Source organism: Rhagoletis pomonella, unplaced genomic scaffold (assembly GCF_013731165.1).
Source record: "Rhagoletis pomonella isolate Grant_MI unplaced genomic scaffold, Rhpom_1.0 Rhpom_scaffold_00009, whole genome shotgun sequence".
NCBI lineage: Eukaryota > Metazoa > Arthropoda > Insecta > Diptera > Tephritidae > Rhagoletis > Rhagoletis pomonella.
Genome location: NW_023458563.1, coordinates 40,537,330 through 40,562,239, shown reverse-complemented (window position 1 = coordinate 40,562,239; position 24,910 = coordinate 40,537,330). Strand labels below are relative to the sequence as shown.

The 24,910-nt window shown below is 36.7% G+C and overlaps 1 protein-coding gene across 2 annotated transcripts in view; it reads right to left on the bottom strand.

Moving 5' to 3' along the window:
- LOC118745787 (muscle calcium channel subunit alpha-1) overlaps positions 1 to 24,910 on the bottom strand; it is a gene marked incomplete at its 3' end in the record, with an annotated part of 467,188 nt that overhangs the window by 410,245 nt on the left and 32,033 nt on the right. For both annotated transcript variants that reach the window (XM_036479462.1, XM_036479461.1), the window contains 1 exon segment: positions 1,727 to 3,150. In XM_036479462.1, coding sequence (XP_036335355.1) covers positions 1,727 to 3,150 — 1,424 coding nt within the window.

Below are 24,910 nucleotides of genomic sequence, written 5' to 3'. Positions count from 1 at the left end.
TTAAATCTTTTACATACCCTATATTTCTCAACACGTTAATTAAAAGCTAACGAAGTAGAGATGGGCACGGGCCTAAATTTTCAGGCACGAGTGCAAAATCAACTTTCAAAAACACGCACAAGCCCGCACGCTAAGAATTTTAGTGGGAACTGGCCCGGCCCGGCCCGGCACGACGGGACACGCTCCAGCCCGAAAATAAAGAGCCAATTTTTATTGAATGTATACATATGTACATATTTTTAACTTTGTGTTTATGTTCATATGTATATTTACTTAAGCGAATCAATATTTTACATCAAAGATTTTTATAATATATTTTCTGGGAAGTAGAAAAAGTGGAAGGTATTTTATGTACAGATATGTATGTAAACAAAACTACTAAGTATCATATATTTTCTAACGGTTTCCAAATATTTCTTTTTTGTTTTTCTCTTATCAAAAGACTTTTAAATATGTACTTTTTTTTGTATAAAAACAAAAGCTCATCTAAATTTTTAGTATTAGCAACGGGCTTTTTCGTGTCTTTTCGTGCTTTTCTGAAATTTTACTGAACGCCCAGGCCCGCACGAGTTCGTGCTGACAGCAAATATTCCGGCCCGTGCACATCTCTACAACGAAGTCATTACCAAACGCCAAGATCAAATTTTTCATCAATCTAAAAAGAAATTTATTGGCGACTTCTATTCGTTTGCTTGATAGAAGGATATCAGCAGCGTTGGTATGTCATGGTTTTGAAGACAGATGGCCTTAAGATCGATTTTTTGAAATACATCTGCTCCAGTGTTATCTACCGGAAACTAACAAGTTTGTCATTTCCGCCTCTATTCATACTTTAAAGAAAATAATAAGTATTTGATTCGGTTATAAGGCACAAAAGTAAATGACTTCCTTTAAAAGATATTCGTTTAGAATAAACAAAAAACATTAAATATTTGTCTCTTTATAAAAAATGCGATAGTTTAGTTGTGAATGGTAGCCATTTTCACTCAGAACTGAATGCTTTTTTGAAAAAAAAGCAGTCAAATTTAAGGAAGGTATACACAATTTTTTCTCATATGTATGTAGACAAGTATGCAAATTCTACATCTTTGTAAAATGGCGAGGAAGACAGTGCATTAGAAGGACAGAGCCTTTGGACAATATAAGCAATATAAGGCCGCTTTAAAAAATAATATGGTAACAGGTCATGTTAAAATGTTTATAACCACTTAAAAATTTAGGCACAAGAGTTTTTGTACTTAAAATAAGGATGCTGCTGATAGTAGAGCTGGATGGTATCGATAGTATCGATGGTTTTTGACTATCGAAATCATCGATGGTTTTGTAAGTATCATCGATAGTTTTCACTCATACATACATTATTCAGTTAGAGTAAAATTCCAGCGGTACTTGATTCATCTTGTAAGTCGGAAAGGACATTTAGCAAAGCAGGGCAAATAATTTCAGAGCACAGATGCTGCTTGAAGCCAAAAATCGTTGATAAACTTTTGTTCCTTAACAAATATATGGACATATTTTAGCGATTCTGATCTCGTTTTCAATAAAAGTTGTTTGTTTAATTTTTGGACTTTTTTTAATCAAAACTATCGATAGTACTATCGATAGTGTCGACATTTTCTATAGTATCGATACTATCGATGGTTGTGACTATCGACTATCGAAACTATCGATGGCCACGACTATCGATAGTTTTCCAGCTCTAACTGATAAGCGAGTTGAAACTTACCCAGTGTGTGATTAGTAGCTGTTCGTTCATTTCTAACGTTGTCATTGCTTGTTATACCATTATTGTTTGTTTGTTTTGCTGAACTCACATCAACTCTAGTCGCTTGCTCGCGACTGCTTTCCAGATCCATTTTGCTGAAAAATTCCTTGGAACAGGGGGCAGTTATAAAACTTTCAGTTATATTAAAGTAATTATCAGGGTTGTGTTCGTGGTCATAAAATTTAATTAAGGGATGTGTTGAAAAATCGGTTGATTCGAATTTTCTCCCACAATGCTGTTGTTTTTTTATTTTACAAGAATTCGATAGTTTACATAGTCCTCCGTTTTTGGCATATACTGGTTTTAAAATGCAATTGGTGTTTGGGATTCCTGCTGTCTCATCAGGTGTATGGCGTTCGAAACTAACATCTTCGATATCTTCATCTTTATAATAATTTGAACTTAATAGCTGCAACTCGCTACAACTTTCACAATCGGTGACATCGTCTGAGCTATTATGGCATAAAATTTTGCAATTAATGGAAGAATTTCTTCGTTGGCCTGTTGTTATTGGTGCAATTATCTCCAAAACGCTATTTGATTTACAACCCGCAATATGTGTTGTTCCTAAATAGCAATGGTTGTGTATACCCCAACTAAGCTCGTCCTTTTCATTATATGGACACTGGTCTCCTAGCTGAGAACGGTGTAGGGAGGATGGTTGAGGCAACACGCCGTTATTGGCAGAATCAGATTCTCCAATGAAACTGTTTAATACCCCAACACCGAATCCGTGTAACGTACTGCTATCTCCAGTTACATCACAATTACAGCTATTACTACTACTACTACTTCCACTTTTATTGCCTTTATTGTCGCCTTTAAAGTCGCTACTAGTGCTACTTCCACTGCTTTTCAAAGTTGAATTATGTGTATTAACTATATTCTTATTCGGCTGTTTATGATTTTGATGTCCGTTTCTAATGGTGATGGCTTTGAGATTATCGTTTTTGTCGTCCTTGCTTGTATTAGACGGTACTTTTGAATGGCATATTTTTTGTTTAACAGATGAAAAAAATAAATCTTGGTCTCTACTTTTCTCTTGTATTCCGCAAAATTGTGCACCATGTGCTAAGTCTTCATTTTTACCACCGATATTTTTGTTATTGTGATCACTGTTGCGCTTATATTTTGCAGAATCTCTGTAAGTAGCACTTTTAGTTTTGTTAATTCGGTTGGAACTGTTGGGAAGTATAATATCCACAGGTGACCGTCCTAGGGAACTTCTATGTCGTTGAGCTTGTACTCTAAATTCACTTTTTCTTTCGGATCTTTCTTCGATCTCCCAATCTCTTTCTTTTTCTTCAAACCATTGGTAGTTGCAGCAGCTATTGATATCGTCACCCTCACACAATCGAAATTGGGTATCAGAATTTTGTGACTGGCTGAAAAGGGTCAATAAATAAAGTTAGCTTTGAGTACTTTTAAGGCGAAACCAAATACAAATAATATGAGTTAAAACTTAAAATTCGTCAGCCATAAAAATCTACTGACTTTTGCTAATCTATACATAGTATAAAGGAAAGTCGTAATTTTTGTACGCGGTAAACTCGAAAAATACTGAACGGATTTTGACGAGGTTTTCTCTAATATAATCTGTATCGACAGGAGACGGACCTTTTTTACTTAGAATTTTAATAGGGTTGCCACCTGTCTAAAAAACTATAAGATCCGCACCGTTCGTTGGATTACAAAAGATGAGATGTCAAATGAAAGGGATTGGCCACTAGAAAAGCACTAAAATTTTTTGTTTTCAGTAGGGTTGCCATCTGTTAATAAAATTACCATTTTCAATCATAATTAGCGTAGGCATCAGTTCTGTACCGTCACTGTCAAACGAAAATATTTAGCCTCTGGATGTGTAATAATATATTCTTTATCTGAGAAGGGTTGCCACCTGTTTAAAAACTATAAGATCTTCACCGTTCGTTGGATAAAAAAATAAGATACCAAATGAAAGTGCATGGCCTTCGCATGTACAAAAACTTTAATTTTTTTGAGTAGGGTTGCCACCTATTTAACCTTCGGAGGACACACCTTTTTTATTTGACGTGAACGACACACTGGGGTAAATTGCACCCCAATTGAAATGTTGCTTTTAAAACACACAGCTTAAGCTTTTTTTGCATATATTACGCTGGAAATATTTAGATAAAATAAATTTAAAATGAAATGTCTTATTGAATTTTTCAAAGGTACAAGATCATATAATTGCATGGTTAGCTTTTATTGACATAACGAAAAAGTTTATCAAAAATAGGCTTTGCACTGGGGTGTCTTACACCCCAGTGTGTCTTCTGAAGGTTAAAATTACTATCTTCTATACATAGTATAACGGAAAGGCGAGATATTTTAACCACGCTACTAAGCGGATTTAGACAAGATTTTTTATATATATATAATAAATGAAGTACATGACGACATATCGCTAGCTTAGAGTGAAAAGTTGCTAAGTCCACTTCTTATGAAAACTCATATTTTGATATAGGAGGCTAGAGAAATTGAATACGCATCGTTTCGAAAATTATAAAGGTACTTGTTTTATTTTTTCCTCTTCATAAGCAATAAAAGGAAAATTTGTTAAGTCCAAAAGAAGCACCACAAATCCGATAAGGCGAAAATAATACGACATCTTTTAATAAATATCGAATCCTTCTGATTCTTAAGGAGTTTTGCTGTGCTTTAAACGCGCAAAATGTTTGATTCAAAGTCTTGCGAAATAGTTAAAGAAAATGGCTGTAGGAAGATTTTTTCCTCTCCTGTATTTTTAAAATGGGACTTAGCAACTTTTCATTCTAAGCTAGCGATATGATTTCTTTCTTCTAATACGTAAATGTACATACTAGGGATGCCAAAATATCAAGAAAATTGGGATCCCGTGATTTCGGGATATTTTTTAGGTAATCCCGGGATCCCGGGATTCAAATTGAGTCATAAATTTTATGAATGTGAGTAAAAATTCAGAATCTGAAAGCATTTAAGCATACCATTAAATAAAACTATTTAAAATTTACGATAAACTGATTGTAAAACTCATATATCGCTAGCTTAGAGTGAAAAGTTGCTAAATTCACTTTTAATGAAAAATCATATTTTGATATAGGAGGCTAGATAAATTGAAATTGCATCGTTTCGAAAAGGGTAAAGGTCCTTGTTTTATGTTTCCTCGTTTATATTCAATGAAAGGAAAATTTGCTAAGGCCAAAAAAAGCTCCGAAAATTCGATAAGGCCAAAAAAGTTCGAAATCTTTTAATAAATATCGAATCCCTCCGATTCGTATGGAGTTTTGCTTTGCTTTAAACAGGCAAAATGTATTCAAAGTTTTGCGAAATACTTGAAGAAAATGGCTATACGAAGTTTTTTCCTCTCCTGTGAAATTTGAAATTGGGACTTAGCAACTTTGCAGTCTACGCTAGCGATATTTATAAAATCAGATAAATTTTAAAGTAAAACATTTTTTTAATTGTATTTAAAAAGCCATGTGATTGGGGAACGTATACATCACAAATAATAATGTAAATACCAGGTACTTTTGAAAGTGACGATTAATAAAAAAAACATAAAACAAAAATATACATAAACAATTTCTCTAAACATGTTTATTCTACTCTATAAAGAAATGGCGAACGGAGAATTTTTTGCCATTTTTTTCGCAATTTAGTAGAAATTTTGAGGGTGTAACAGTCAAACGGATCTCAGAATCGGATTCAGCGGGTCGAAATACATGTTGGTAGTGGGGCTGTTTAAAAACACACATCCCTTTTTTTGCCGGTGTTGTTATTATAGCACTTAAAATGTTTTCGTAAGAGCAGCAAAGCATTCAAAGCGGAGTCTTCTAAGCTTGACCTGCAGTTTTTACATACAAAATCTACTGATGAAAAACATATTTCGGCATCAACACTTTTAGGCTGAACTGTCAAAAGGTAGACATAATCCATTTGAAGATAATGACCCCTATCTCCTCCATTACAAAATATTTGAACTTCTTTTACCAGCACGTCGGTCAAATTATAAGTTTTTCGATTTGAGGAAGTTTTGAGTAGATTAATCTAAAAAAATATCTAACTTTTCCATAAAACTCTGTTTCGTTTATGAGTAAATTCATATGAGTAAATTCATTGAAATCTTCTTCAAAAAAGGCTCAGACTGCAATTTAAAAGTATAGTTTCAAGCTTTTTGTTAATTTTAGTCAAAACGGCATTTTACAAAAATCATACTTCAAAATTCATTAAGAAATTCTTACTATCAATTCGATATTTCAAAATTTTCGGGATCCCGGAATTGGCATCCCTAGTACATACATATGCATACATTCAGCGCGTGGCGAAGCCTCGCGCATCCGTAGCCGGCTAGTTTTATATAATGACTAGATGAACTCGGTTGCGCGAGACTTCGCCACGCGCGCATGTGGTTAACTGCTATTGGAATAATCTACCGAATTTGGAGCAGGCAATGTACCTATGGTTGCCAGACGTACTGATTTTATCAGCACAGTACTTGAATTCCTACCCAGAATCACACGCTTTCACTCCACACTAGCTTACCGAAAATTCCTGCAATCTTCGGAGGCCCGCTGTCTTTTGGCGGAAAGTCAAATTAAGCCTCCTTGCTACTACGGCTGCCGGCTGCTACAGCTGCTGATTAACGCCGATTTTTTTTTTAAACTTTAGCCTTGTTAAAAGTTAAAGCACTTCTAGTAGGAATTGTATCACCCGCGAGAAACTACTTCCGATTGAAAAAATACCTTTTTTATTTTATTTTAGTTAAGCTTTAATTTTAGATTTTTGAGAACACGAACCCAAGGCATATTCAACAAGGTAAAAGTGACAATTCAGTCGAGCTCTCTCACACCTGACTGTAATGTCAAAAAACGTAAATAAAGAAATTAACCCTTTGTTATGCATGTACCATATTTGATAAAATTCAATATCTATGAAATGAAAGTTTTTGTAAATATGAAAATATTTAAAATCACATTAAAATCGGCTTCATTTTAGTTTTTGTATTTTCGTTTAATGTAAATGTGGAAATGCATATCTACTTACTCAAAATTACACATTTATTTATAAAACAGTTTTGGCAATTGTCTTGTTTTTATTAGCCCAATGTTTTTGAGCATTTATTTTTTTATTCAATTACTTAATTCTAGAGTATATTCGACATTTAAAAAAAAATTTTTGATTCTTTCTTCTAAATTTACATCGGAACTTAACTTCAATAGTTCAGCTATTAAATTTTTGCAATGCGAAATTTCTTTTCCATTAAATTTATTAAAAATTACTTCCAGTTTCTTTATGTCCACAAGGATTTCTGGTTTAGGTTTTATCATACCACCATTTGACATTTGGTCTATCCATGTATATGAGTGGGAGATTTTCTCTTCATATTCAATAATGCTTAATTTCCGTATGATAAATCCAGCTATGTATGAAAAATAAAAACACGACTCTTTTCACATGGCATTATGAAAAAAGAAAAAGGGATGTTAAGAACCAGAACGTCGAATTTATAACTGTAAGTGGTGATCTAAAGCGGTAAATTTAGTGGAACAAAATTGTATCATGGTGTTCGCGGAGCATTTGCTTATATGTATATGTTAATGTACTCGTGGATCCGGTCGTGCTTGTTTATGGCAGACTTACTCAGTTTGAATCTGTGCATCAACAGCTAATTTCGTCCCCACAGACACCTCAGGAACGGCCGACACTTCAGATAACTCAAGCATTGGGGAATTGTATGGTAGAGGTACTGCACCTGGGAACAAACGTGTCCGCTTGGAAATACTCGGCTGTGATGGGCAACAAATAAAGTCACTGCCACTAAAATGGTGTTCGCACACACGCGAAGAGTCTCCTAATGGAACACCGCAGCTACTTGCCCACTGTTGTCGCTTCACTTGACAATTAGGAGGTTTAAAATAAGCACAATTTGTTGTCCTGGCTCTTGCTACACAGAGCGCACCGCTCGTAATTCCTTTTCATTTTATTTTTGTATGTATGTATTTAAAATCAGTCGCACAGCTCAAAATTGAAAATTGAAATTAAAAAATTAAAATTTTGAATTGTATAGGGTTAAGAGTTGACATTACAGTCGCAGTTCGAAAGAGAGAAATGTCGAAATCACTTACCTTGTTATGCCTTGCACGAACCGGTCGGTTTGGAAGTCGGGTAGCGAATCCCTTTTACAAATTACAAAATTGACGCCTTGGCTCAAATGGAGAAAATAACTGATTTTAGGTTGGCAGTTGTACCAAACTTATGACAATGCTGAATTGCGCTGCCATATCGCTAGGGTTACCATTACATCACCCTGCTTGGAAAAGATTATTGTAAGGTAATCAGGCTTACAATAATCCATTGCTCCAAGAGGCTATGGCAAATTGATGTGGAGGAATGGGGTGCATAATCAAAAGATTATTTCCTTCCCCTTTTAACTCATTCGTCCATATCAATTTGTAGGTAAAGAATTCAAAAAAAATTTTCCACATGAACCAATAAACGCAATTATTTTGTCTTAATTAACTAATCCTAATAATTTAATCTGATAATTTGTTTTACAAGATATACAAGGGATAAGTTTTCTTTGGATGGAATCCTAAGTTTTCCTTATTTCAAATTTGTATGGAATATATGTATTTCGATACAATTTAATATTTGTTTTGTTCGTGTCTTGTAGAACCTTTTTGAAATTTGGATTTTCAAAGTATGAAAATTTTCAATATGACTTCCTTATAATATGTATACATATGTGTAATAAACTAACATTTGTATATTTCAATTATTCTTTCGTTTCTTTTTTCCAATATATTACCGTTTAGGTATAGTTATTGTGCACGTTTTTTTTTTACATAAATTAAATTCATTGGTGTAGCTTAATATTTAAACATTATAACTAAGTATATGATATTTGTATAAGTGTATATGACGTGGAAGATTCATACTTAGTTAAATTGGGCAATTTTTCAAAATAGCAAAATACATATCGTCGATGTTTTTGCAAAACCGTACATCGCCAATTGCAAAACCGCCTATCTTACGGCACTCAAATTTTACAGGAGAGCGAAAAAACGGTTTATTCTTTGAAGGCATTGGCTTGATAGGCGGTATTTTCTCTAGCTATTATTTTACAAATCTGATGTTTTAATAACGATTTAACGATTTTTATACATAAATCTCGATGCCTGGAGTTCAGGGTTACCAAATCTCATTTTTGCCACAACAGCGATTTAGGCGGTTTTGCAACTGGTCGATGGGCGGTTTTGCAAAAACATCGACGATATCTATGTAGTTGCATGTTTAAAAATTCATAAAAAAATAGTTAAGTGACCTTTTGAATTCGGTTTTTGTGAACCGTTTTTAATTTATTTTTGGTTTTATCGAAAACCTTAATATTTACACCGTCATCTTTTTGTACAACGTATGGCCCTTGATATATGCTTTCGTGTTTGATTCTGGGCTCCTTTTGTATTAGTACTAGATCGTGTTCTTTAATTTGTACTGGCCGAGAGTGTCTATCGTATAAATCTTTGTTACGGACTTTATGTTTATTAATTAACTAGCAGAGCACCCGTCGTCGTTCGGCGTAAACAAATAAAAATATAAGACTGTAATACAAATATTCAGTTCAGCATAATTTAACGGAGACAAACTATTTTCTTTGTTTATATTTAGGCATCCTTATGAGCCATACTTTGAGCTTCATCGTGATTTAACGAATATATATTGATCATCACTTGCACTACAAATCTTGTTTAATATTAGGTGGATTAAGGTAACGATTAAATTTCTAAATTAAAATTAGTCTACTACGGCCTACTCCATTAGCTGTTTTAGTATAGTTGCACTTTTCTGGTAAAATGCTTAATTCGGAAGGAGTTTTATTCATTATGAGTGAACACTTTTCGTTTAATAGCATCGCGAGGTTAAAAACGATTTAATCTTTCCATTTCGAAATAATCTAAAGTAAGGTTTCAAAAAAAAAACACACAGTTTTAAATATCCGAGTTATCTAATATATGAATACATATCGTCGTTTAAAGTACAAAACCGCCTATCAACAAAATGCAACACTGCGTATCAAGAAAATGTAAAACCGCGTATGTGAGGTTGCATAAATTATTTTTTAGAGAGTAAACACACTCATATTTCAAAATGGTTCTCTGTTTTATAAAGAAATCGCATTTCTGGCTAATATATTTCAGGACGAATGGATAAGGATTGCGCCAAGGGCTTGTGTGAGCAAATCCAATTTTTGGCGGCCAATGTCAGTTATGAGGTTTTGCAGAATGTCGATACGCGGTTTTGTACTTTAAACGACGATATATGTATGTATATCCCCCTTTTACAAACTCATTTATATGCATATACTTTACTCTGAACACCTCCCATAGATATCTATGTCTGAATACCAAATTTCAAGTTCATGTGACTTATGGTTCCCAATTTATGGCTGATTAAATATTCCACGCCTGCGGGATGTACCACCTTACTATAAGCCAAATTTAAATTTCATGTGACTTATGGTTTTGAAGTTACAGCTGATAAAATTTTCCACACCGATGGGATTTGCAACGCCATCTTTTGCAACCTCATTTATATTTATCTTTTTATAAGCACCTACCATAGCTATACCTGCACACCGAATTTCAAGTTCGTGCGACTTATGGTTCCGAAGTTATACCTGATAAAAAATTCCACGGCTATGGGATGTGCCACGCCCCCTTTTACAAACTCATTGATATATACCCTCCTATAAACACCTACCATTGATATGTCTGCATATTAAATTTCAAGTTCGAGCTTTCAGCTTGGAACTCTTTGTTAATATTGTTAATTATGGGGAAAATATACGATACCAAAAAAATTAAAAAATAGCATTTGGTTCTGCAACACATTTCTTCTGCCCGGTCTGCAGATCGCATACCGTTTACTTCGTAAGAGCAGGAAATAAATAAAGTTTCAAACTATCCCATTGCAGAACTATTCTTAACAAAACGCTTCCTAGTGAAAGCCATCGTGTTTGAGATATGCCCAAGATTTTGTGGGGTTTTACCGAACAGTAGTCCTGAAATTCCTTCAGTTCAGTTCAACGTGGGGCGCATGTGATAGACCTGAATTGATATGAAGGGTAACATATGTATGAATGTGGATATATGAATAACGACCGCTTAAAATCGATCTCAAATTTGTACTTTCTCTGTAGAAATTTTAGGTCTATGGTATGTAGTTTGACTATTGTGAACTAAATCTAATGCTTTGTATTGCATGCGCTCCTCGTTTTTCGTTTTCAATCTCATAAATGGTTTTTAATGACTTTTGCTAAAATTTCAAAATCAAAAGTTATCAAAACAAATTCTATGGGACTGAGAAATATTATTTTCTATTTTTTAGCCCATTTATAAAAGCGTTGTATATTAAACAGTTTCTTTGTTATTTTATTTTAATTTAAAGTATTAGTTTATAAAAATATAGTTTATTCCTTAACAAAAACTGTATGAAATAAGTTAAAATCTTTGAATAACATTAAGAAAAATCGACAAACTTTCGTAAAAATTTCGATCTTTCTATTTCAATTTATTAATTTTTTTTTTAATATTTTGCAGTTTTTAGCTCATTCATTTTTATTATAAGAGGCTTTTCATGTTACCGCGGCCACCTCTGTGCGCGACCTCTAAGGATTTGGATGAAAGTTGAAGAGATCGAAGGTCTAGGTGACTTGAATATACGTGCAGCATATTTTGTCGATATGACGTAGGGTTGCCTATTTACATGGGACTTACAGCCCTATTCTAATGAAACCTCACAACTGAGTTGTGAGCAAAAATTTGTGAGATTTATTGTGAGGTCTATTTTGTGAGGTTATTCTTGCCCACACCTCATAAGAAAAAAGCTCAACAAAATTACCACACGAGGTGAAAATCTTTTTACTGTCTAATAGCTGTTTCGTAAATAAAATAAATACAAAAGATGGATGCTGAACAACAGGAAAAGTAAATATTTTTGAAATTTGTTTATTTTTTTGATAATTACTGATTTTATTTATATTCTAGACGAATTTAAAAAGAAATAATAAAGCAGGAGTAGCTCCAGTACTTCACACAGTATGCAATCCACAACTTGGTGCAAAAGTTTGTATGGAAATTAAATCCTATGCCTGCTCTAACTCTTCCGAAACTGCCGCAAAAACAAACAATAACTCCGCCATTACTGAGTATACTTTTAGTTTAAAAAAAATTAACACAGACACTGATAGCGAACGAAAATTAACAAAACATTATTCAATTGCTCAATAAAAATCGGCTGTTTTTCCCTTGTGAGCGTCTCATTCGTACATCATAAATTTTCTGACAATTGTGAGCGTTTGAGCTTTCGAATTTACGCCAGCATAGGGATAACCTCACAATAGTCAGAAACCTCACAATAGTGAGTGTGGTGATTTTTGTGAGGGCAACAGAATAGAGCTGTTAAGTTTTAAGAAAACGTCATACATACCTTTCTTTAAAGTGATGTATCTTGGAAACCTTGTTACGCAGTTTTGTAGCCCATTTAATTTAATAGCGATATCTTTTCTCAAAAAAATATCTGCCCTTTTATATGGGACCTCTTGCTTTGCGTTGCCCTGAAACCTGTGAAAATGTTGCGTTCTTTGTATGAGAATGAAACAGAAAATATACTACTCTATTACAAATTATTTATAGAACTTAGTAAAGCTGATTAATTCACTTGGAATGTGAGTCTTTAATAATTTTAAAGCCCAACAGTCATTTCTGATACGGAAAATAATTGTATTTTTACAAGCGTAAATTACAAGTCAACCGTGCAACCCTCTTCTTCTTCTTCTTATTTGGCGCTGTAACTGCCTAAGCGATTTTGGCCGAGTGCAACAAAGCACGCCAGTCGTTTCTTTTCTGTGCCAACTGACGCCAATTGGAAATGCCAAGTGAAGCCAAATCCTTTTCCACCTGGTCTTTCCATCTCCGTGGGGGCCGTCCTCTTCCTCTGCTACCACCAGCGGGTTCCGCGTTGAATACTTTCAGAGCTGGAGCGTCGGTGTTCATTCGAACGACATGGCCAAGCCAGCGGAGCCGCTGTATTTTAATTCGCTGCACTATGTCCATGTCATTGTAAAGCTCATCGTTTCATCGTCTGCGGTACTCACCGTCGCCAACACGCAAAGGCCCGTAAACATGATGAGTGACTTATAGAGTGCAGTTTTCGTACGTCGAGAGAGGACTTTACTTCTGAATTGCCTACTCAGTCCAAAGTAGCACTTGTTGGCAAGAGCGATTCTGCGCTGGATTTCTATGGTGACATTATTATCCGTGTTAATGCTGTTTCCCAAGTAAACGAAATTCTCTACTTTCTCGAAATTATAACTGTCAACAGTGGCGTGGGTGTCAAGGCGTGAATGTACTGACTGTTTTTTTGATGACAGGAGATACTTTGTCTTGTCCTCGTTTATCACCAGACCCATTTGCTTTGCTTCCTTATCCAACTTGGAAACGACAGAACAGACTTCGCGGTTTTTGCTCCGGATGGTGTCGATGTCATCGGCATAAGCCAGCAATTGCACGCTCTTGTAGGAAATTGTTGTGAGCGGTTCGGTTCTGCAGCTCTTATTATCTTCTCCAACATCAGATTAAAGAAGTCACATGAAAGCGAGTCGCCCTGTCTGAAACCCCGTTTGGTGGCGAACGGCTCGGATAGGTCTTTCCCAATTCTGATGGAGCTGATGGTATTGTTCAACGTCATTTTACACAACCGTATCAGTTTGGCGGGGATGCCAAATTCAGACAACGCGGCGTATAGGCAACTCCTTTTAGTGCTGTCGAAAGCGGCTTTAAAGTCGACAAATAGGTGGTGAGTGTCGATCCTTTTCTCGCGAGTCTTTTCGATGATTTGGCGTATTGTGAATACCTGATATATGGTGGATTTTCCAGGCCTTATGTCACACTGATAAGGCCCAATCAGTTCATTGACGGTGGGCTTCAGTCTTTCACAAAAAACGTTCAATAAGACCTTGTAACCTATGCTCAGAAGGCTGATCCCCCGGTAGTTGGCGCGAATGGCGGGGTCGGCTTTCTTGTGGATTGGGCAGTGCACACTTAATTCCCACTGGTCGGGCATGCATTCATCTGACGATATTCTGCATAAGAGTTGATGCAGGCACCTTATCAACTCCTCGCCGCCGTACATGAATAGCTCAGCTGGTAGGCTGTCAGATCCAGCAGCTTTGTTGTTTTTTTTTTAGCCGCGTTATTGATATTCGTACCTCGTCATAGTCAGGCGGAGGAACATCGACTCATCGTCGACTGGGGGCCGGGGGGACCGGGTTCATCTTCTCCACAACTTTCCGTGCTACTACCATTCTGTAGGGTGGAATAGTGTTCCCTCCATAATTTAAGTACGTTCTGATCATCGGTAACTAGGTCGCCATTGTTGTTCTTACAGAAGTACACCCTGGTCTTGAAATCTTCCGTCGCTTAAGTCTCTGGCAAAAGTTTCGGCCAGGATTTCAAGCTCTTCGCACTCACGTATTTCGGCCTTTTTCTTCTTATCGCGGCAAAAACGTCTCGCTTCCCTCTTCAGATCCCTATAGCGGTCCCTATAGGCGGCATCTTTTTTCTCTGAAGATTTCTAACACTCCTCATCGTAGCAGTTGTTCTTACGGGCTCGCTGAAATCCGACTACTTCTTCGGCGGTGGTACTTATTGAGCGGCAAATGTGGTTCCACTGCTCGAATATGTCGGTATGTTGCAGGTGTGAGAGTCGAGTAGCGAATGCATTGGCTGTCTGTTGTGATTTCAGCATTTCGACGTTAAGCTTTCCTTGCATATTTGGGCGCACTTTTTGCTGCATAGGGGCGGGTTCGTATCTTGGCTGCAACAAGATAGTAATCCGAGTCGATGGACTGGAAGCATGCCTTTGGTCTATTACAACATCACCGATTTGGTTTCTCGTTTTTCGATCCGGAGACAGCCACGTAGCTTGATGTATCTTTTTATGCTTGAACCTAGTACTCCATACTACCATGTTTCGGGCCCCTGCGAAGTCGATCAGCCTCAGTCCGTTGTCTGACGTTTCGTCGTGGAGGCTGAATTTTCCGACGGTGGTTCCTAAGATCCATTTCTTGCTCACCCTGGCATTGAATTCGCCAAGCACGATTTTGATATCATGGCGGGGGCAGCGCTCGTACGTGCGCTCCAATCGCTCATAGAAGAGATCCTTGCATACCTCATCCTTCTCTTCTGTCGGGGCATGGGCGCAGATGAGCGAGATGTTGAAGAATCTCGCTTTTATGCGTATCATGGCCATACGCTTGTCCACCGTAGTGAACGACAGTACTCGGCGACGGAGTCTCTCTCCCACCACAAATCCAACACCGAATTTGAGCTCCTTTACATGGCAGCTATAGTAAACGTCGCAAAGGCATTGCTGTGGTATACATCCCAAAGGAATTGATGTAGTATACATCCCAAAGGCATTGCTTTCCTTGCCCCGTCCAACACATTTTATTGGATGGCGGTGATGTCAGGTTTTATTCTTACGACGACATGAACCAGCCTGGCAGAGGCATCTTCCCCATTAAGGGTCCGGACATTCCAGGTGCATGCCCTCGAATCGTAGTCCTTTAAACGTTTGCTGTGGGCGTCATCACAAGGGGGGGTCTCATCCGAGGCTTGTTTTGCTTCTTCACTGGAAGGGGTTTTCACGTGGCGGGTCCCAAACCTAGCGCACAACCCATTACTGAGACGGGGGTGGTTTCGCAACCAAATAGACGTTTATATAGCGAGCCGCTTGCTTCAAAACAGGCACCCGCTTGCAGCCGCACCTACCGGTGAACAGACGCTGCAGACTTCAGTGAGCCCTTAAACCGAATAAGATTATGTTCAAACAGACCAATTAGCTGAGTCAATCAAGCTTTAAATTGCGGCATTGAGTTTGGTGTTCACACACACGTCTGCTGCGCAATTAGCGGTACGAAATCAGCTGCTGGATTACCTACAGTGATGGAAAAGTTGATACAATCTTAACTTTATATCGTTTTAAAGTGCATTCGGTACAAATACACAATTTTAGGTACATTTGGAACGTAGCCAAATAACTTCTCAGGAAATCAGTTGGTCTAAAAGCTTCCCTCCTATGGAAGTGGCATACAAATGATACAGAAGGGTGGTCAGACTAATGCAACTGTAGTTGATTTCGCTATATAGACGGAAAATATTTCTTTTCTACAACATGTTTCCGTCTCGCGCCGCTCAACGAGACCCTTTTCATAGCCAAAATTTGGTTAATATGAGTGCAGAAGCTGATATGGTATCGATGGGAATTGTTATCCTCCTACTTTCCCTATGTAACACATATTTACTTTTTAAGTACATCAATCCACTTTGAAGTAAAGTTTTCCGCAAATTAGGTACACATTTTATAATTCAATTTTCCATCCCTGATGGAATATCAACTGTAAAAGAGGACCCGAAACAAACAGCTGATTGCTCTTTGTTCAATGAACATATCTCCAAGTCAAAATTAAACATACCTAGCAGGGTTGCATAGAGAATCTGACACAAATTAATTGCCAGTTAATTATTAATTGGCAATTAATAATTTGAATTTTTGTATGATAAATTGGGTAACAATTAAGGCTAAAATTGGTGAAAAGGTTATTAATTGCTAATTAGGTGCCTGTTTGAACATAGTCTAAGTCGCAGTGCCCCCACCGAAGCTCCCTCTCTTTCTGCCGTGACCCAAGGCTCCACCCGGATTGGTTACCGCATCTCGCACATGGGTTGCTCACGTTGCCCAGAATGCGAAAGAGGACGCAAGAGTCGGGATTGAGTATAGGCGTGGAACTGTAACTACATACCCAGCACAATGACTATACCCCAGTGCAACTGACACCCTCACGTTTATTTGCGGGCGGAAAAGGCAGGACTTTTGCCGGATCAGAGCGTAACCAGCTGATAAAAAACACGACGCCTTGTCAAAGGGCTGAGAAAAGAACATGAAAATGTGACAGCGCTAACAAAAGGCAGAATAAGTGCAGCCTTTTTTCGAGAAAAGATAACGCTGTTACTAAAACGGAGTGCAAATTTGAAGTAGCAATTTCCCGCTTTATATAATCGAAACTGTATGGTGGAAAGTGTGTTCTAATATCCATTTGATACACAAAAAATGATCACGGCTGTATTTTTTGCTGATATATTACATACATATGTTCCATTTAGTTAAACAATATAAGAATATTGTAGTATGTACCACAAAAACGTATATTTTCTATAAAAAATCATAACTCAGAAAAAAAAATCTTCGCTATTAGAGATTTGGGTTGATTGTAGTTCAAAGTGTATCTTTCTCGGTAAAAAAGTTTGAGAGAAAAAAAATACACTTTTTGAGAAATTAAATTTAAAACAAGTAAGAAAGTCTAAGTTCGAGCGGAGCCGAACATTAAATACCCGGCGCAGGTACCGCTACATGGTAAGCCGGTGTGTATAAATTTTGAGTAAATTAGCGTCCTTAAATTTCGAAATATTTAAGTTTCAAGCATTTCTGAAATTTGCCGTTATATGAAAAGTGGTCGTAATTTTAATCCGATTCCAATAATTTTCAACGTTTTGCTTCTATGTGGCAAGCACAATAATCATACCGAGTTTGGTACAAATTGGTAGAACGGTTACCGAGATACATATATGTGATCATAAGTGGGCGGTGCCACGCCCATTTTCCAAAATATTATCATAAAGGTATTTCCTGGTAAAGAATTGTGGCAAGCATTCATTTTGAGTAAATTAGCCCTAATATTTACTGATTTATCGAAGATTTCGTATTTCTCCAAATTACCGTTATATGGGAGGTAGGCGTGGTTATTGTCCGACTTTAAAAATTTTCGGCCATTTGGTATGCCGTAGCAAGGCTAACAACTGTGCCAAGTTTGGAAGAAATTGGTGCAGCGGTTACCAAGATATACACATGTATCCATAAGTGGGCGTGGCTACGCCCATTTTCCAAAAATGTATAATATTCTTATTTTTCGTCTAAAAGTTATTGTAAATATCAATTTTGAGTGAATAATCTTCAGTAGTTACTAAAATATCGCAGTTCTCGTCTTTCGGAAAATTACCGTTATATGGGAGGTAGGCGTGGTTATTGTCCGATTTTGCCTATTTTCAATACCATCCGTCCTACGCCCGAAAGAAGTGCACATACAAAGTTTCGTTAAGATATCTCAATTTTTACTCTAGTTATCGTGTGCACAGACGGACGGACGGACGGACGGACAGACAGTCACCGCTTAATCGATTTCTCTTTTCATTCTGATCATTTATGTATACATTTGTCTATATCTATCTCGATTCGTTTTGCCTGTTACAAACAACCGTTATGTGAACAAAGTTATAATACCCTTGTGCACAAGTGCGCTCGGGTATAAAAAATATGCACTTTTTGTTTATTGTTAAATAAAAAATTTTAAATAATGATAATCAATAATTATATCATTCTATCTTGAAGTGACAAGAATTACTGACATTTGAGTAAAAACATTGTTGGAATCTATTAAATTTTGACAAAGTTATGGGCATTTTAAAAAAAACATTCTCACTGTCAATTCGAATAATCGATTTTTGCCGGAAAAACAAAATCGCGTTTAATTCGGCCGAAAAATTTTTTCGAGCCAAAAGAAAAAATACGTGTCTCATTATTTGGACCAACAAACAATGTATTTGAGTTTGGTCGAAATTAAAAATCATGCTCGTACCTGACCGGTTGTCTGGAAATGGAAAGCACCTATACTAAAATTTAAAAAGTTGAAATTTTTATTAACATTTGCTAAAATAATTCGAATATTTATAAATGTTCTCCAAGGTTTGAAATTTTGATTTTTTAGATAGTAAGCTATATTTTCATAAAAGAATAATAAACATTTTGTAAAAAAAAGTAGCCAAAACTTGCTAAAATGTCTTTTCCCTATTTACATTCTCGCCACCGTATATATCTATAATAATACATTTATGCGATCATTTAGCCAGTTTTTTCTCTTTGTTTTGTCTTAAATAAAACTGTAAAACTGTTATGTCCACTGAAACCGTACATATGCCTAACGTATATACGGGCCATTTAACACTTTTAAAGTTTTTTAATCTTTTTATTGAGTTTAATAAAGGAAGAATCCTTTTTGATTTGCGTTTTTGTTAGTATTTTTTCTTTTACTGTGACTTTAATTTAAAAAAAAATTTGGGTTTTCGGACCTTAGAAAGTAACCCCTTTCTGTACTGGTTTCTTTAATCCTTTAACACGGTTTTGCTTAACAGGAATTTTCCAGAAACCTAACCCCCGTGTTAACTGAGGACTACATGTAAACCGCTTTTTATACCCGAGCGCACTTGTGCACAAGGGTATTATAACTTTGTTCACATAACGGTTGTTTGTAACAGGCAAAACGAATTGTGATAGATATAGACAAATGTATACATAAATGATCCGGATGAAAAGAGAAATCGATTAAGCGGTGACTGTCTGTCCGTCCGTCCGTCCGTCTGTGCACACGATAACTCGAGTAAAAATTTAGATATCTTAACGAAACTTGGTACGTGCACTTCTTTCGGGCGTAGGAAAGATGGTATTGAAAATGGGCAAAATCGGACAATAACCACGCCTACCTCCCATATAACGGTAATTTTCAGAAAGACGAAACCTGCAATATTTTAGTAACTACTGAAGATTATTCACTCAGAAATTGATATTTACAATAATTTTTAGGCGTAAAATAAGAATATTATAAATTTTTGAAAAATGGGCGTAGCCACGCCCACTTATGGTTACATGTGTATATCTTGCCAACCGCTGTACCGATTTCTTCCAAACTTGGCACAGATGTTGATCTTATTACAGCATACCAAATGGCCGAAAATTTTTAAAATCGGACAATAACGACGCCCCAATTCCATATAAGGGTAATTTAGAGAAATACGAAATCTTCGATAAATCAGTAAATATTAAAGCTAATTTATTCAAAATTGACGCTTGCAACAATTCTTTACCAAGAAATACGTTTATGATAAAATTTTGGAAAACGGGCGTGGCACCGCCCACTTATAATCACATATATGTATCTCGGTAACCGTTCTACCAATTTGTACCAAACTCGGAATGGTTATTGTGCTTGCCACATAAAAGCAAAACATTGAAAATTATTGAAATCGGACTAAAATTACGGAGCTTTTCATATAACGGTAAATTCCGTAAATGCTTTAAACTTCAATATTTCAAAATTTAAGGAAGCTAATTTATCCAAAATTGATACCATGTAGCGGTAGCTTTCGGAAAGGTGAAAAACATATATTTAATATTTGCGCCGGGTATTTAATGTTCGGCTCCGCCCGAACTTAGACTTTCTTACTTGTTATAGTTGAAAATGCTCCAACAGATTTGAAAACTGCAACTTGTTATTATTCAATCTAAAGTATATATGTAGGTAGAACTCCCACCTCAGCTATGATATCATACATACATAATGTGACCAACTATTTCATAGCTCAAAGAAGTACAGGCTAGGTTGGGTTAACGCCGCGAGCCGATTACGAAATTTCGAATGCAGCTAGTTTCGATCCCTAAGAGAGAGAGATATATAATTATTAAAAAGTATAAGGATAATTTTGAAAATTTGCTCCCGTTAACCAATCCAAGCGCTGAGTAAGAAAGAATCTTTTCAATTATAACTGGTGTTTCATGTAAAAAGCGGAACGAATTATCCGATGAAAGTTAAATAGCACATGTATGTGCTTCAATTTTAAACTTGGAAAAAAATCGTATTCGCTTACACGATGCAAATAATTTGTAACAGTGATAGTTTTAAGAATTGCCAGTAAGCATACAACAATAAAAAAACACAAATGGATGTATGAATTATTTGCCTTAATATAGAAAAAAGTTTCTTCAAAATCTTGGGTTTTAATAAACACTGAAGCTAATTTATGAATGTTGTACATGTTTTTAAATTCTTTTAGGCCCTTAGTGAGTAATCTACCGATCTTTGAATTTCGAAAGAAAATTATATCTGTCGTGTAGTGGTAAGCAGTACGCGCTTTCACTCCGCAGGGCCTGTTCAAAGCAACATCGCAAACAAAATTTAGAAAAAAGCGGTTGCCCTAACAGCGGTCGCCCCTCGGCAGGCAATGGCAAACCTCTGAGTGTATTTCTGTCATGAAAAACAGTTTCTCATAAAAATACACTCGCCGTTCGAAGTCGGCGTAAAACTGTAGGTTCTTCTCTTTGTGTGATAAGGCAAATACCAAAAATCGGAGGAAAATCTCGGCCAAACACTAACATATGTTTAAGCGCCAATCTATTATTATTATTATTTAGGAATGTTACCTCTTTATTTACTTATGTTTTGAATCCTTGGGGAATTTTGTGGGATAAAGTTTTAAGATGTGGGTAATGGTGGGATTTTTTCACGATTTTCGTGGGATTTTTTACTGTTTCCTAGAGCTAATGAATTAATTTGGGCGAGAGACCTCACCTTTTACCGATAGCTTACCTACAGCATAACGAGGCAACCGACGCCTGGCTTACCCTTTCCTAAATCTTAGGCTAGCACGACAGTCGCCGTTGATCGCCCACCTAGTTACTTGGTTCAGGTAACCTTGAGCCAGATCGAAAACGATGTCTATAAATCGTTCCTTAACCAAAAGTTCCACATCACCTACATAGGCGATCACTCGACAGCTCACTTTTTCCAGTTTCTCTAGAAGGTCGTTGACAATCGCAATCCAGAGCAGGGGAGAGAGTACACCACCTTGTGGAGTGCTCCTAATGACTCTGCACTGAGTGCAGGCGCTGCCCCACTCCGCCGCGACAGTTCTGCCACGAAGTAAACTGTAGATAAGCCTTATTATGCTGGTTTCAACCGCCAGATTATGTATATACTTGACTATTGCCTCTCGTATTCACCGACCTTTTCTTGCAATAAGCTCTTGAAAGACAGTTACGAGGAATCGCGTTTCTTATGTATGGGTCAGTCAGTCTCTCTAGCGTTTTTATATCATGCGTAAAAAAGTGCGATAGCGATCCGAAAATTGTCGCTAACTACTTAGAACATCTCCCTCCTGAGGAACAAAATATTGCAAGGAAGTACATTTGACTGTACTTCGAAGTACGAAGTACACAAAGCGAAGAAAGAAGAACCTACTGTACTTCCGAAAGAAGTACGGTTGGTCACATTATGCATACATATGTGGAACTCGACTTTGTACTTTAGCGGCTATTCATTTTTAGCGTACATCTATATATATAAAACAAAGTCGTGTTAGCTACACCATTTATAACTCAAGAACGGCTGGACCGATTTTTATGATATTTGTTTTTTGAATTTTTCTACCTTCCGAATAGCAAAATAACAATTAAAACAACCGCTAGGTGGCGCCGGAGTCGAGTTATTAGTAAAACTCTAAACTAAAAAATCCAAGAATATGAGCGTACATAAAATAAAAAACGCGTATTTATGGTCCGATTCGCCTCATATTTGAGATATGTATTGACAATAGGAAAAACAATACCATTTCAAACAAAAAGAGCCGCCAGATGGCGTTGGGGTCGAGTTATTACTAAAAATCGTGTTTATGGTCCGATTCGTCTCATATTCGAGATATGTATTGACAATAGGAAAAACAATATCATTGCAAAAAGGAGCCGCCTGGTGGCGTTGGAGTCGAGTTATTACTAAAAATCGTGTTTATGATCCGATTTTCCTCAGATTCAAAATATGTATTGATAACAGGAAAAAGAATTCTTTCGAAAAAAAATTGCCGCCAGGTGGAGCTGAAATTGAGTTACATATATATATGTAACTAAAAATCTTATTTATGCTCGAATTTATTTCATTATCGAAATATATGAATTCGCATATCGATGGTCCTCTGCAATAATGACACAACTCAAAATTCAAAAAATCAAATCCCTTATTACTATTAGGATGCTCATGTTTCTAATCCTTGGCTAACCCATGTCTAATTCTAACTAAAGTAAGTAGTAAAGATTATACATGAATAAGACAACGATTAAGGACATGAGCCGCCCGCTTTGGTGTAGTGGTAAGTTGTGCGCGCTTTCACTCATCAGCACCTTGGTTCAAGCCCTGGTCAAAGCAACATCGCAAAAAATATGCAAAAAGGATTTTTTTTTTAACAGCGGTCGTCCCTCGGCAGGCAATGGCAAACCTCCGAGTGTATTTCTGCCATGAAAAACAGCTTCTCATAAAAATACAATCGCCGTTCGGAGTCGGCGTAAAACTGTAGGTCCCTCCGCTTTGTGTGACAACATCAAGGCGCACGCCACAAGTCGGAGGAGAAGCTCGGTCAAACACTAGCATATGTGTAAGCGCCAATCCATTATTATTAAAGACATGAGCCACCTAACAATAGTACGAGTTTTTATTTTTGAATTGTGTCGTTATTGTAGAGGACCATCGATATATTTATGACAGGAAAAGATACATATGTATGCATACTTTTGCAAAAAAACTGAAATTCAGTCGGAAACTGCCGTTTACGAACAGCTGTTCCTTATCTATATATAGTATATAAATGGTATGAAAAATGTATAGTAATTCATCAATTGAGAACGGCTGGGCCGATTTGGCTCAATTTTTTTTGGCTGTTCGTAATTGCCAGGAAAACGTTTTTACGAAGAAAATTTTGGGAAAGCCCTCCGGAAAAGTCGGAAAATTGGGAAAAACGAAGATTGACTTTTGGTATGGAATTTTGTGTGCATTTGTTTCGGGATGGCTTTTCGAATGGCAAAATAGAAAATTCTTAATGGAAAACTCGGAAAATTCCGGAAGAACGCGAAAAATTTTAATTTTTTTTTCGACAAAATTTAGCATTTTGTCGCATGATTTGATGATTTTGGATGATGAGAAGGTGGAGAATTCGTTGTGATGCTTGGAAAATTTCAGATTGTGAAATTCATTGTGAGCATGAATCAATTGGGAACAATTTTCTCCTGCACAAAGTTTTAATTTTTCCGATAGGTGGTGCACGGGTTATGGTCGGATTTGGAAAATACATTCGGTGCATACACATAAATAAACCTGCCAGAAATAGACCCGTTAGGTGCGTCAAAAGTCGAGTTATGGCAAATTCAGTTCCATGCAAAATGTTTTCTTATATATCTACATATACTAATTATATGAAGTCCCTTTTTTGTAACAGGTAATCTCGCGAACGGCAGGTCCGGCTTTCATGAAATTTTGTTTATAAATGTCAAAGGGAAAAAAATTTACTTTTTTCCGGAAGGTGGACCAGGGAACAATATATTCGAAAAAATCTTATTTATGGTCCGATTTGCTTAAAATTTGGTACGTAGGTAGCCAACACATTTCAAGTTCGTGTGACTTATGGTTCCAAAGTTATAGCTGATAAAAAATTCCAGGCCAATGGGATGTGCCACGTTCCCCCTTAACAAACTATTTTATATATACCCTCCTACAAGCACCTACCATTGATATGTCTGCATACCAAACTTCAAGTTCGAGTGATTAGTGGTTCCGAAGTTATAGCTGATAAAAAATTCCACGCCTATGGGATATGCAACGCCCCCTTTTACAAACTCGTGTATACATACCCTCCTAAAAGCACCTACCATCGAAATGTCTGCATACCAAATTTCAAGTTCGTGTGACTTATAGTTCCAAAGTTATAGCAGATAAAGAAATCCACGCCTATGGGATGTACCACGCCCCCATTTACAAACACGTTTATATATACATTCGTATAAGCACCTACCACTGATATGTCTGTATACCAAATTTCAAGTTCGTGTGACTTATGGTTCCGAAGTTATAGCTGAAAAAAAATTCCACGCCTATGGGATGTGCCACGCCCCCCTTTACAAACTCGTTTATACATACCCTCCTAAAAGCACCTACCATTGAAATGTCTGCATACCAAATTTCGAGTTCGTACGACTTATAGTTCGGAAGTTATAGCAGATAAAGAAATCCACGCCTATGGGATGTGCCACGCCCCCTTTTACAAACTCGTTTATACATACCCTCCTAAAAGCACCTACCATCGAAATGTCTGCATACAAAATTTCAAGTTCGTGTGACTTATGGTTCCGAAGTTAAAGCTGATAAAAAATTCCACG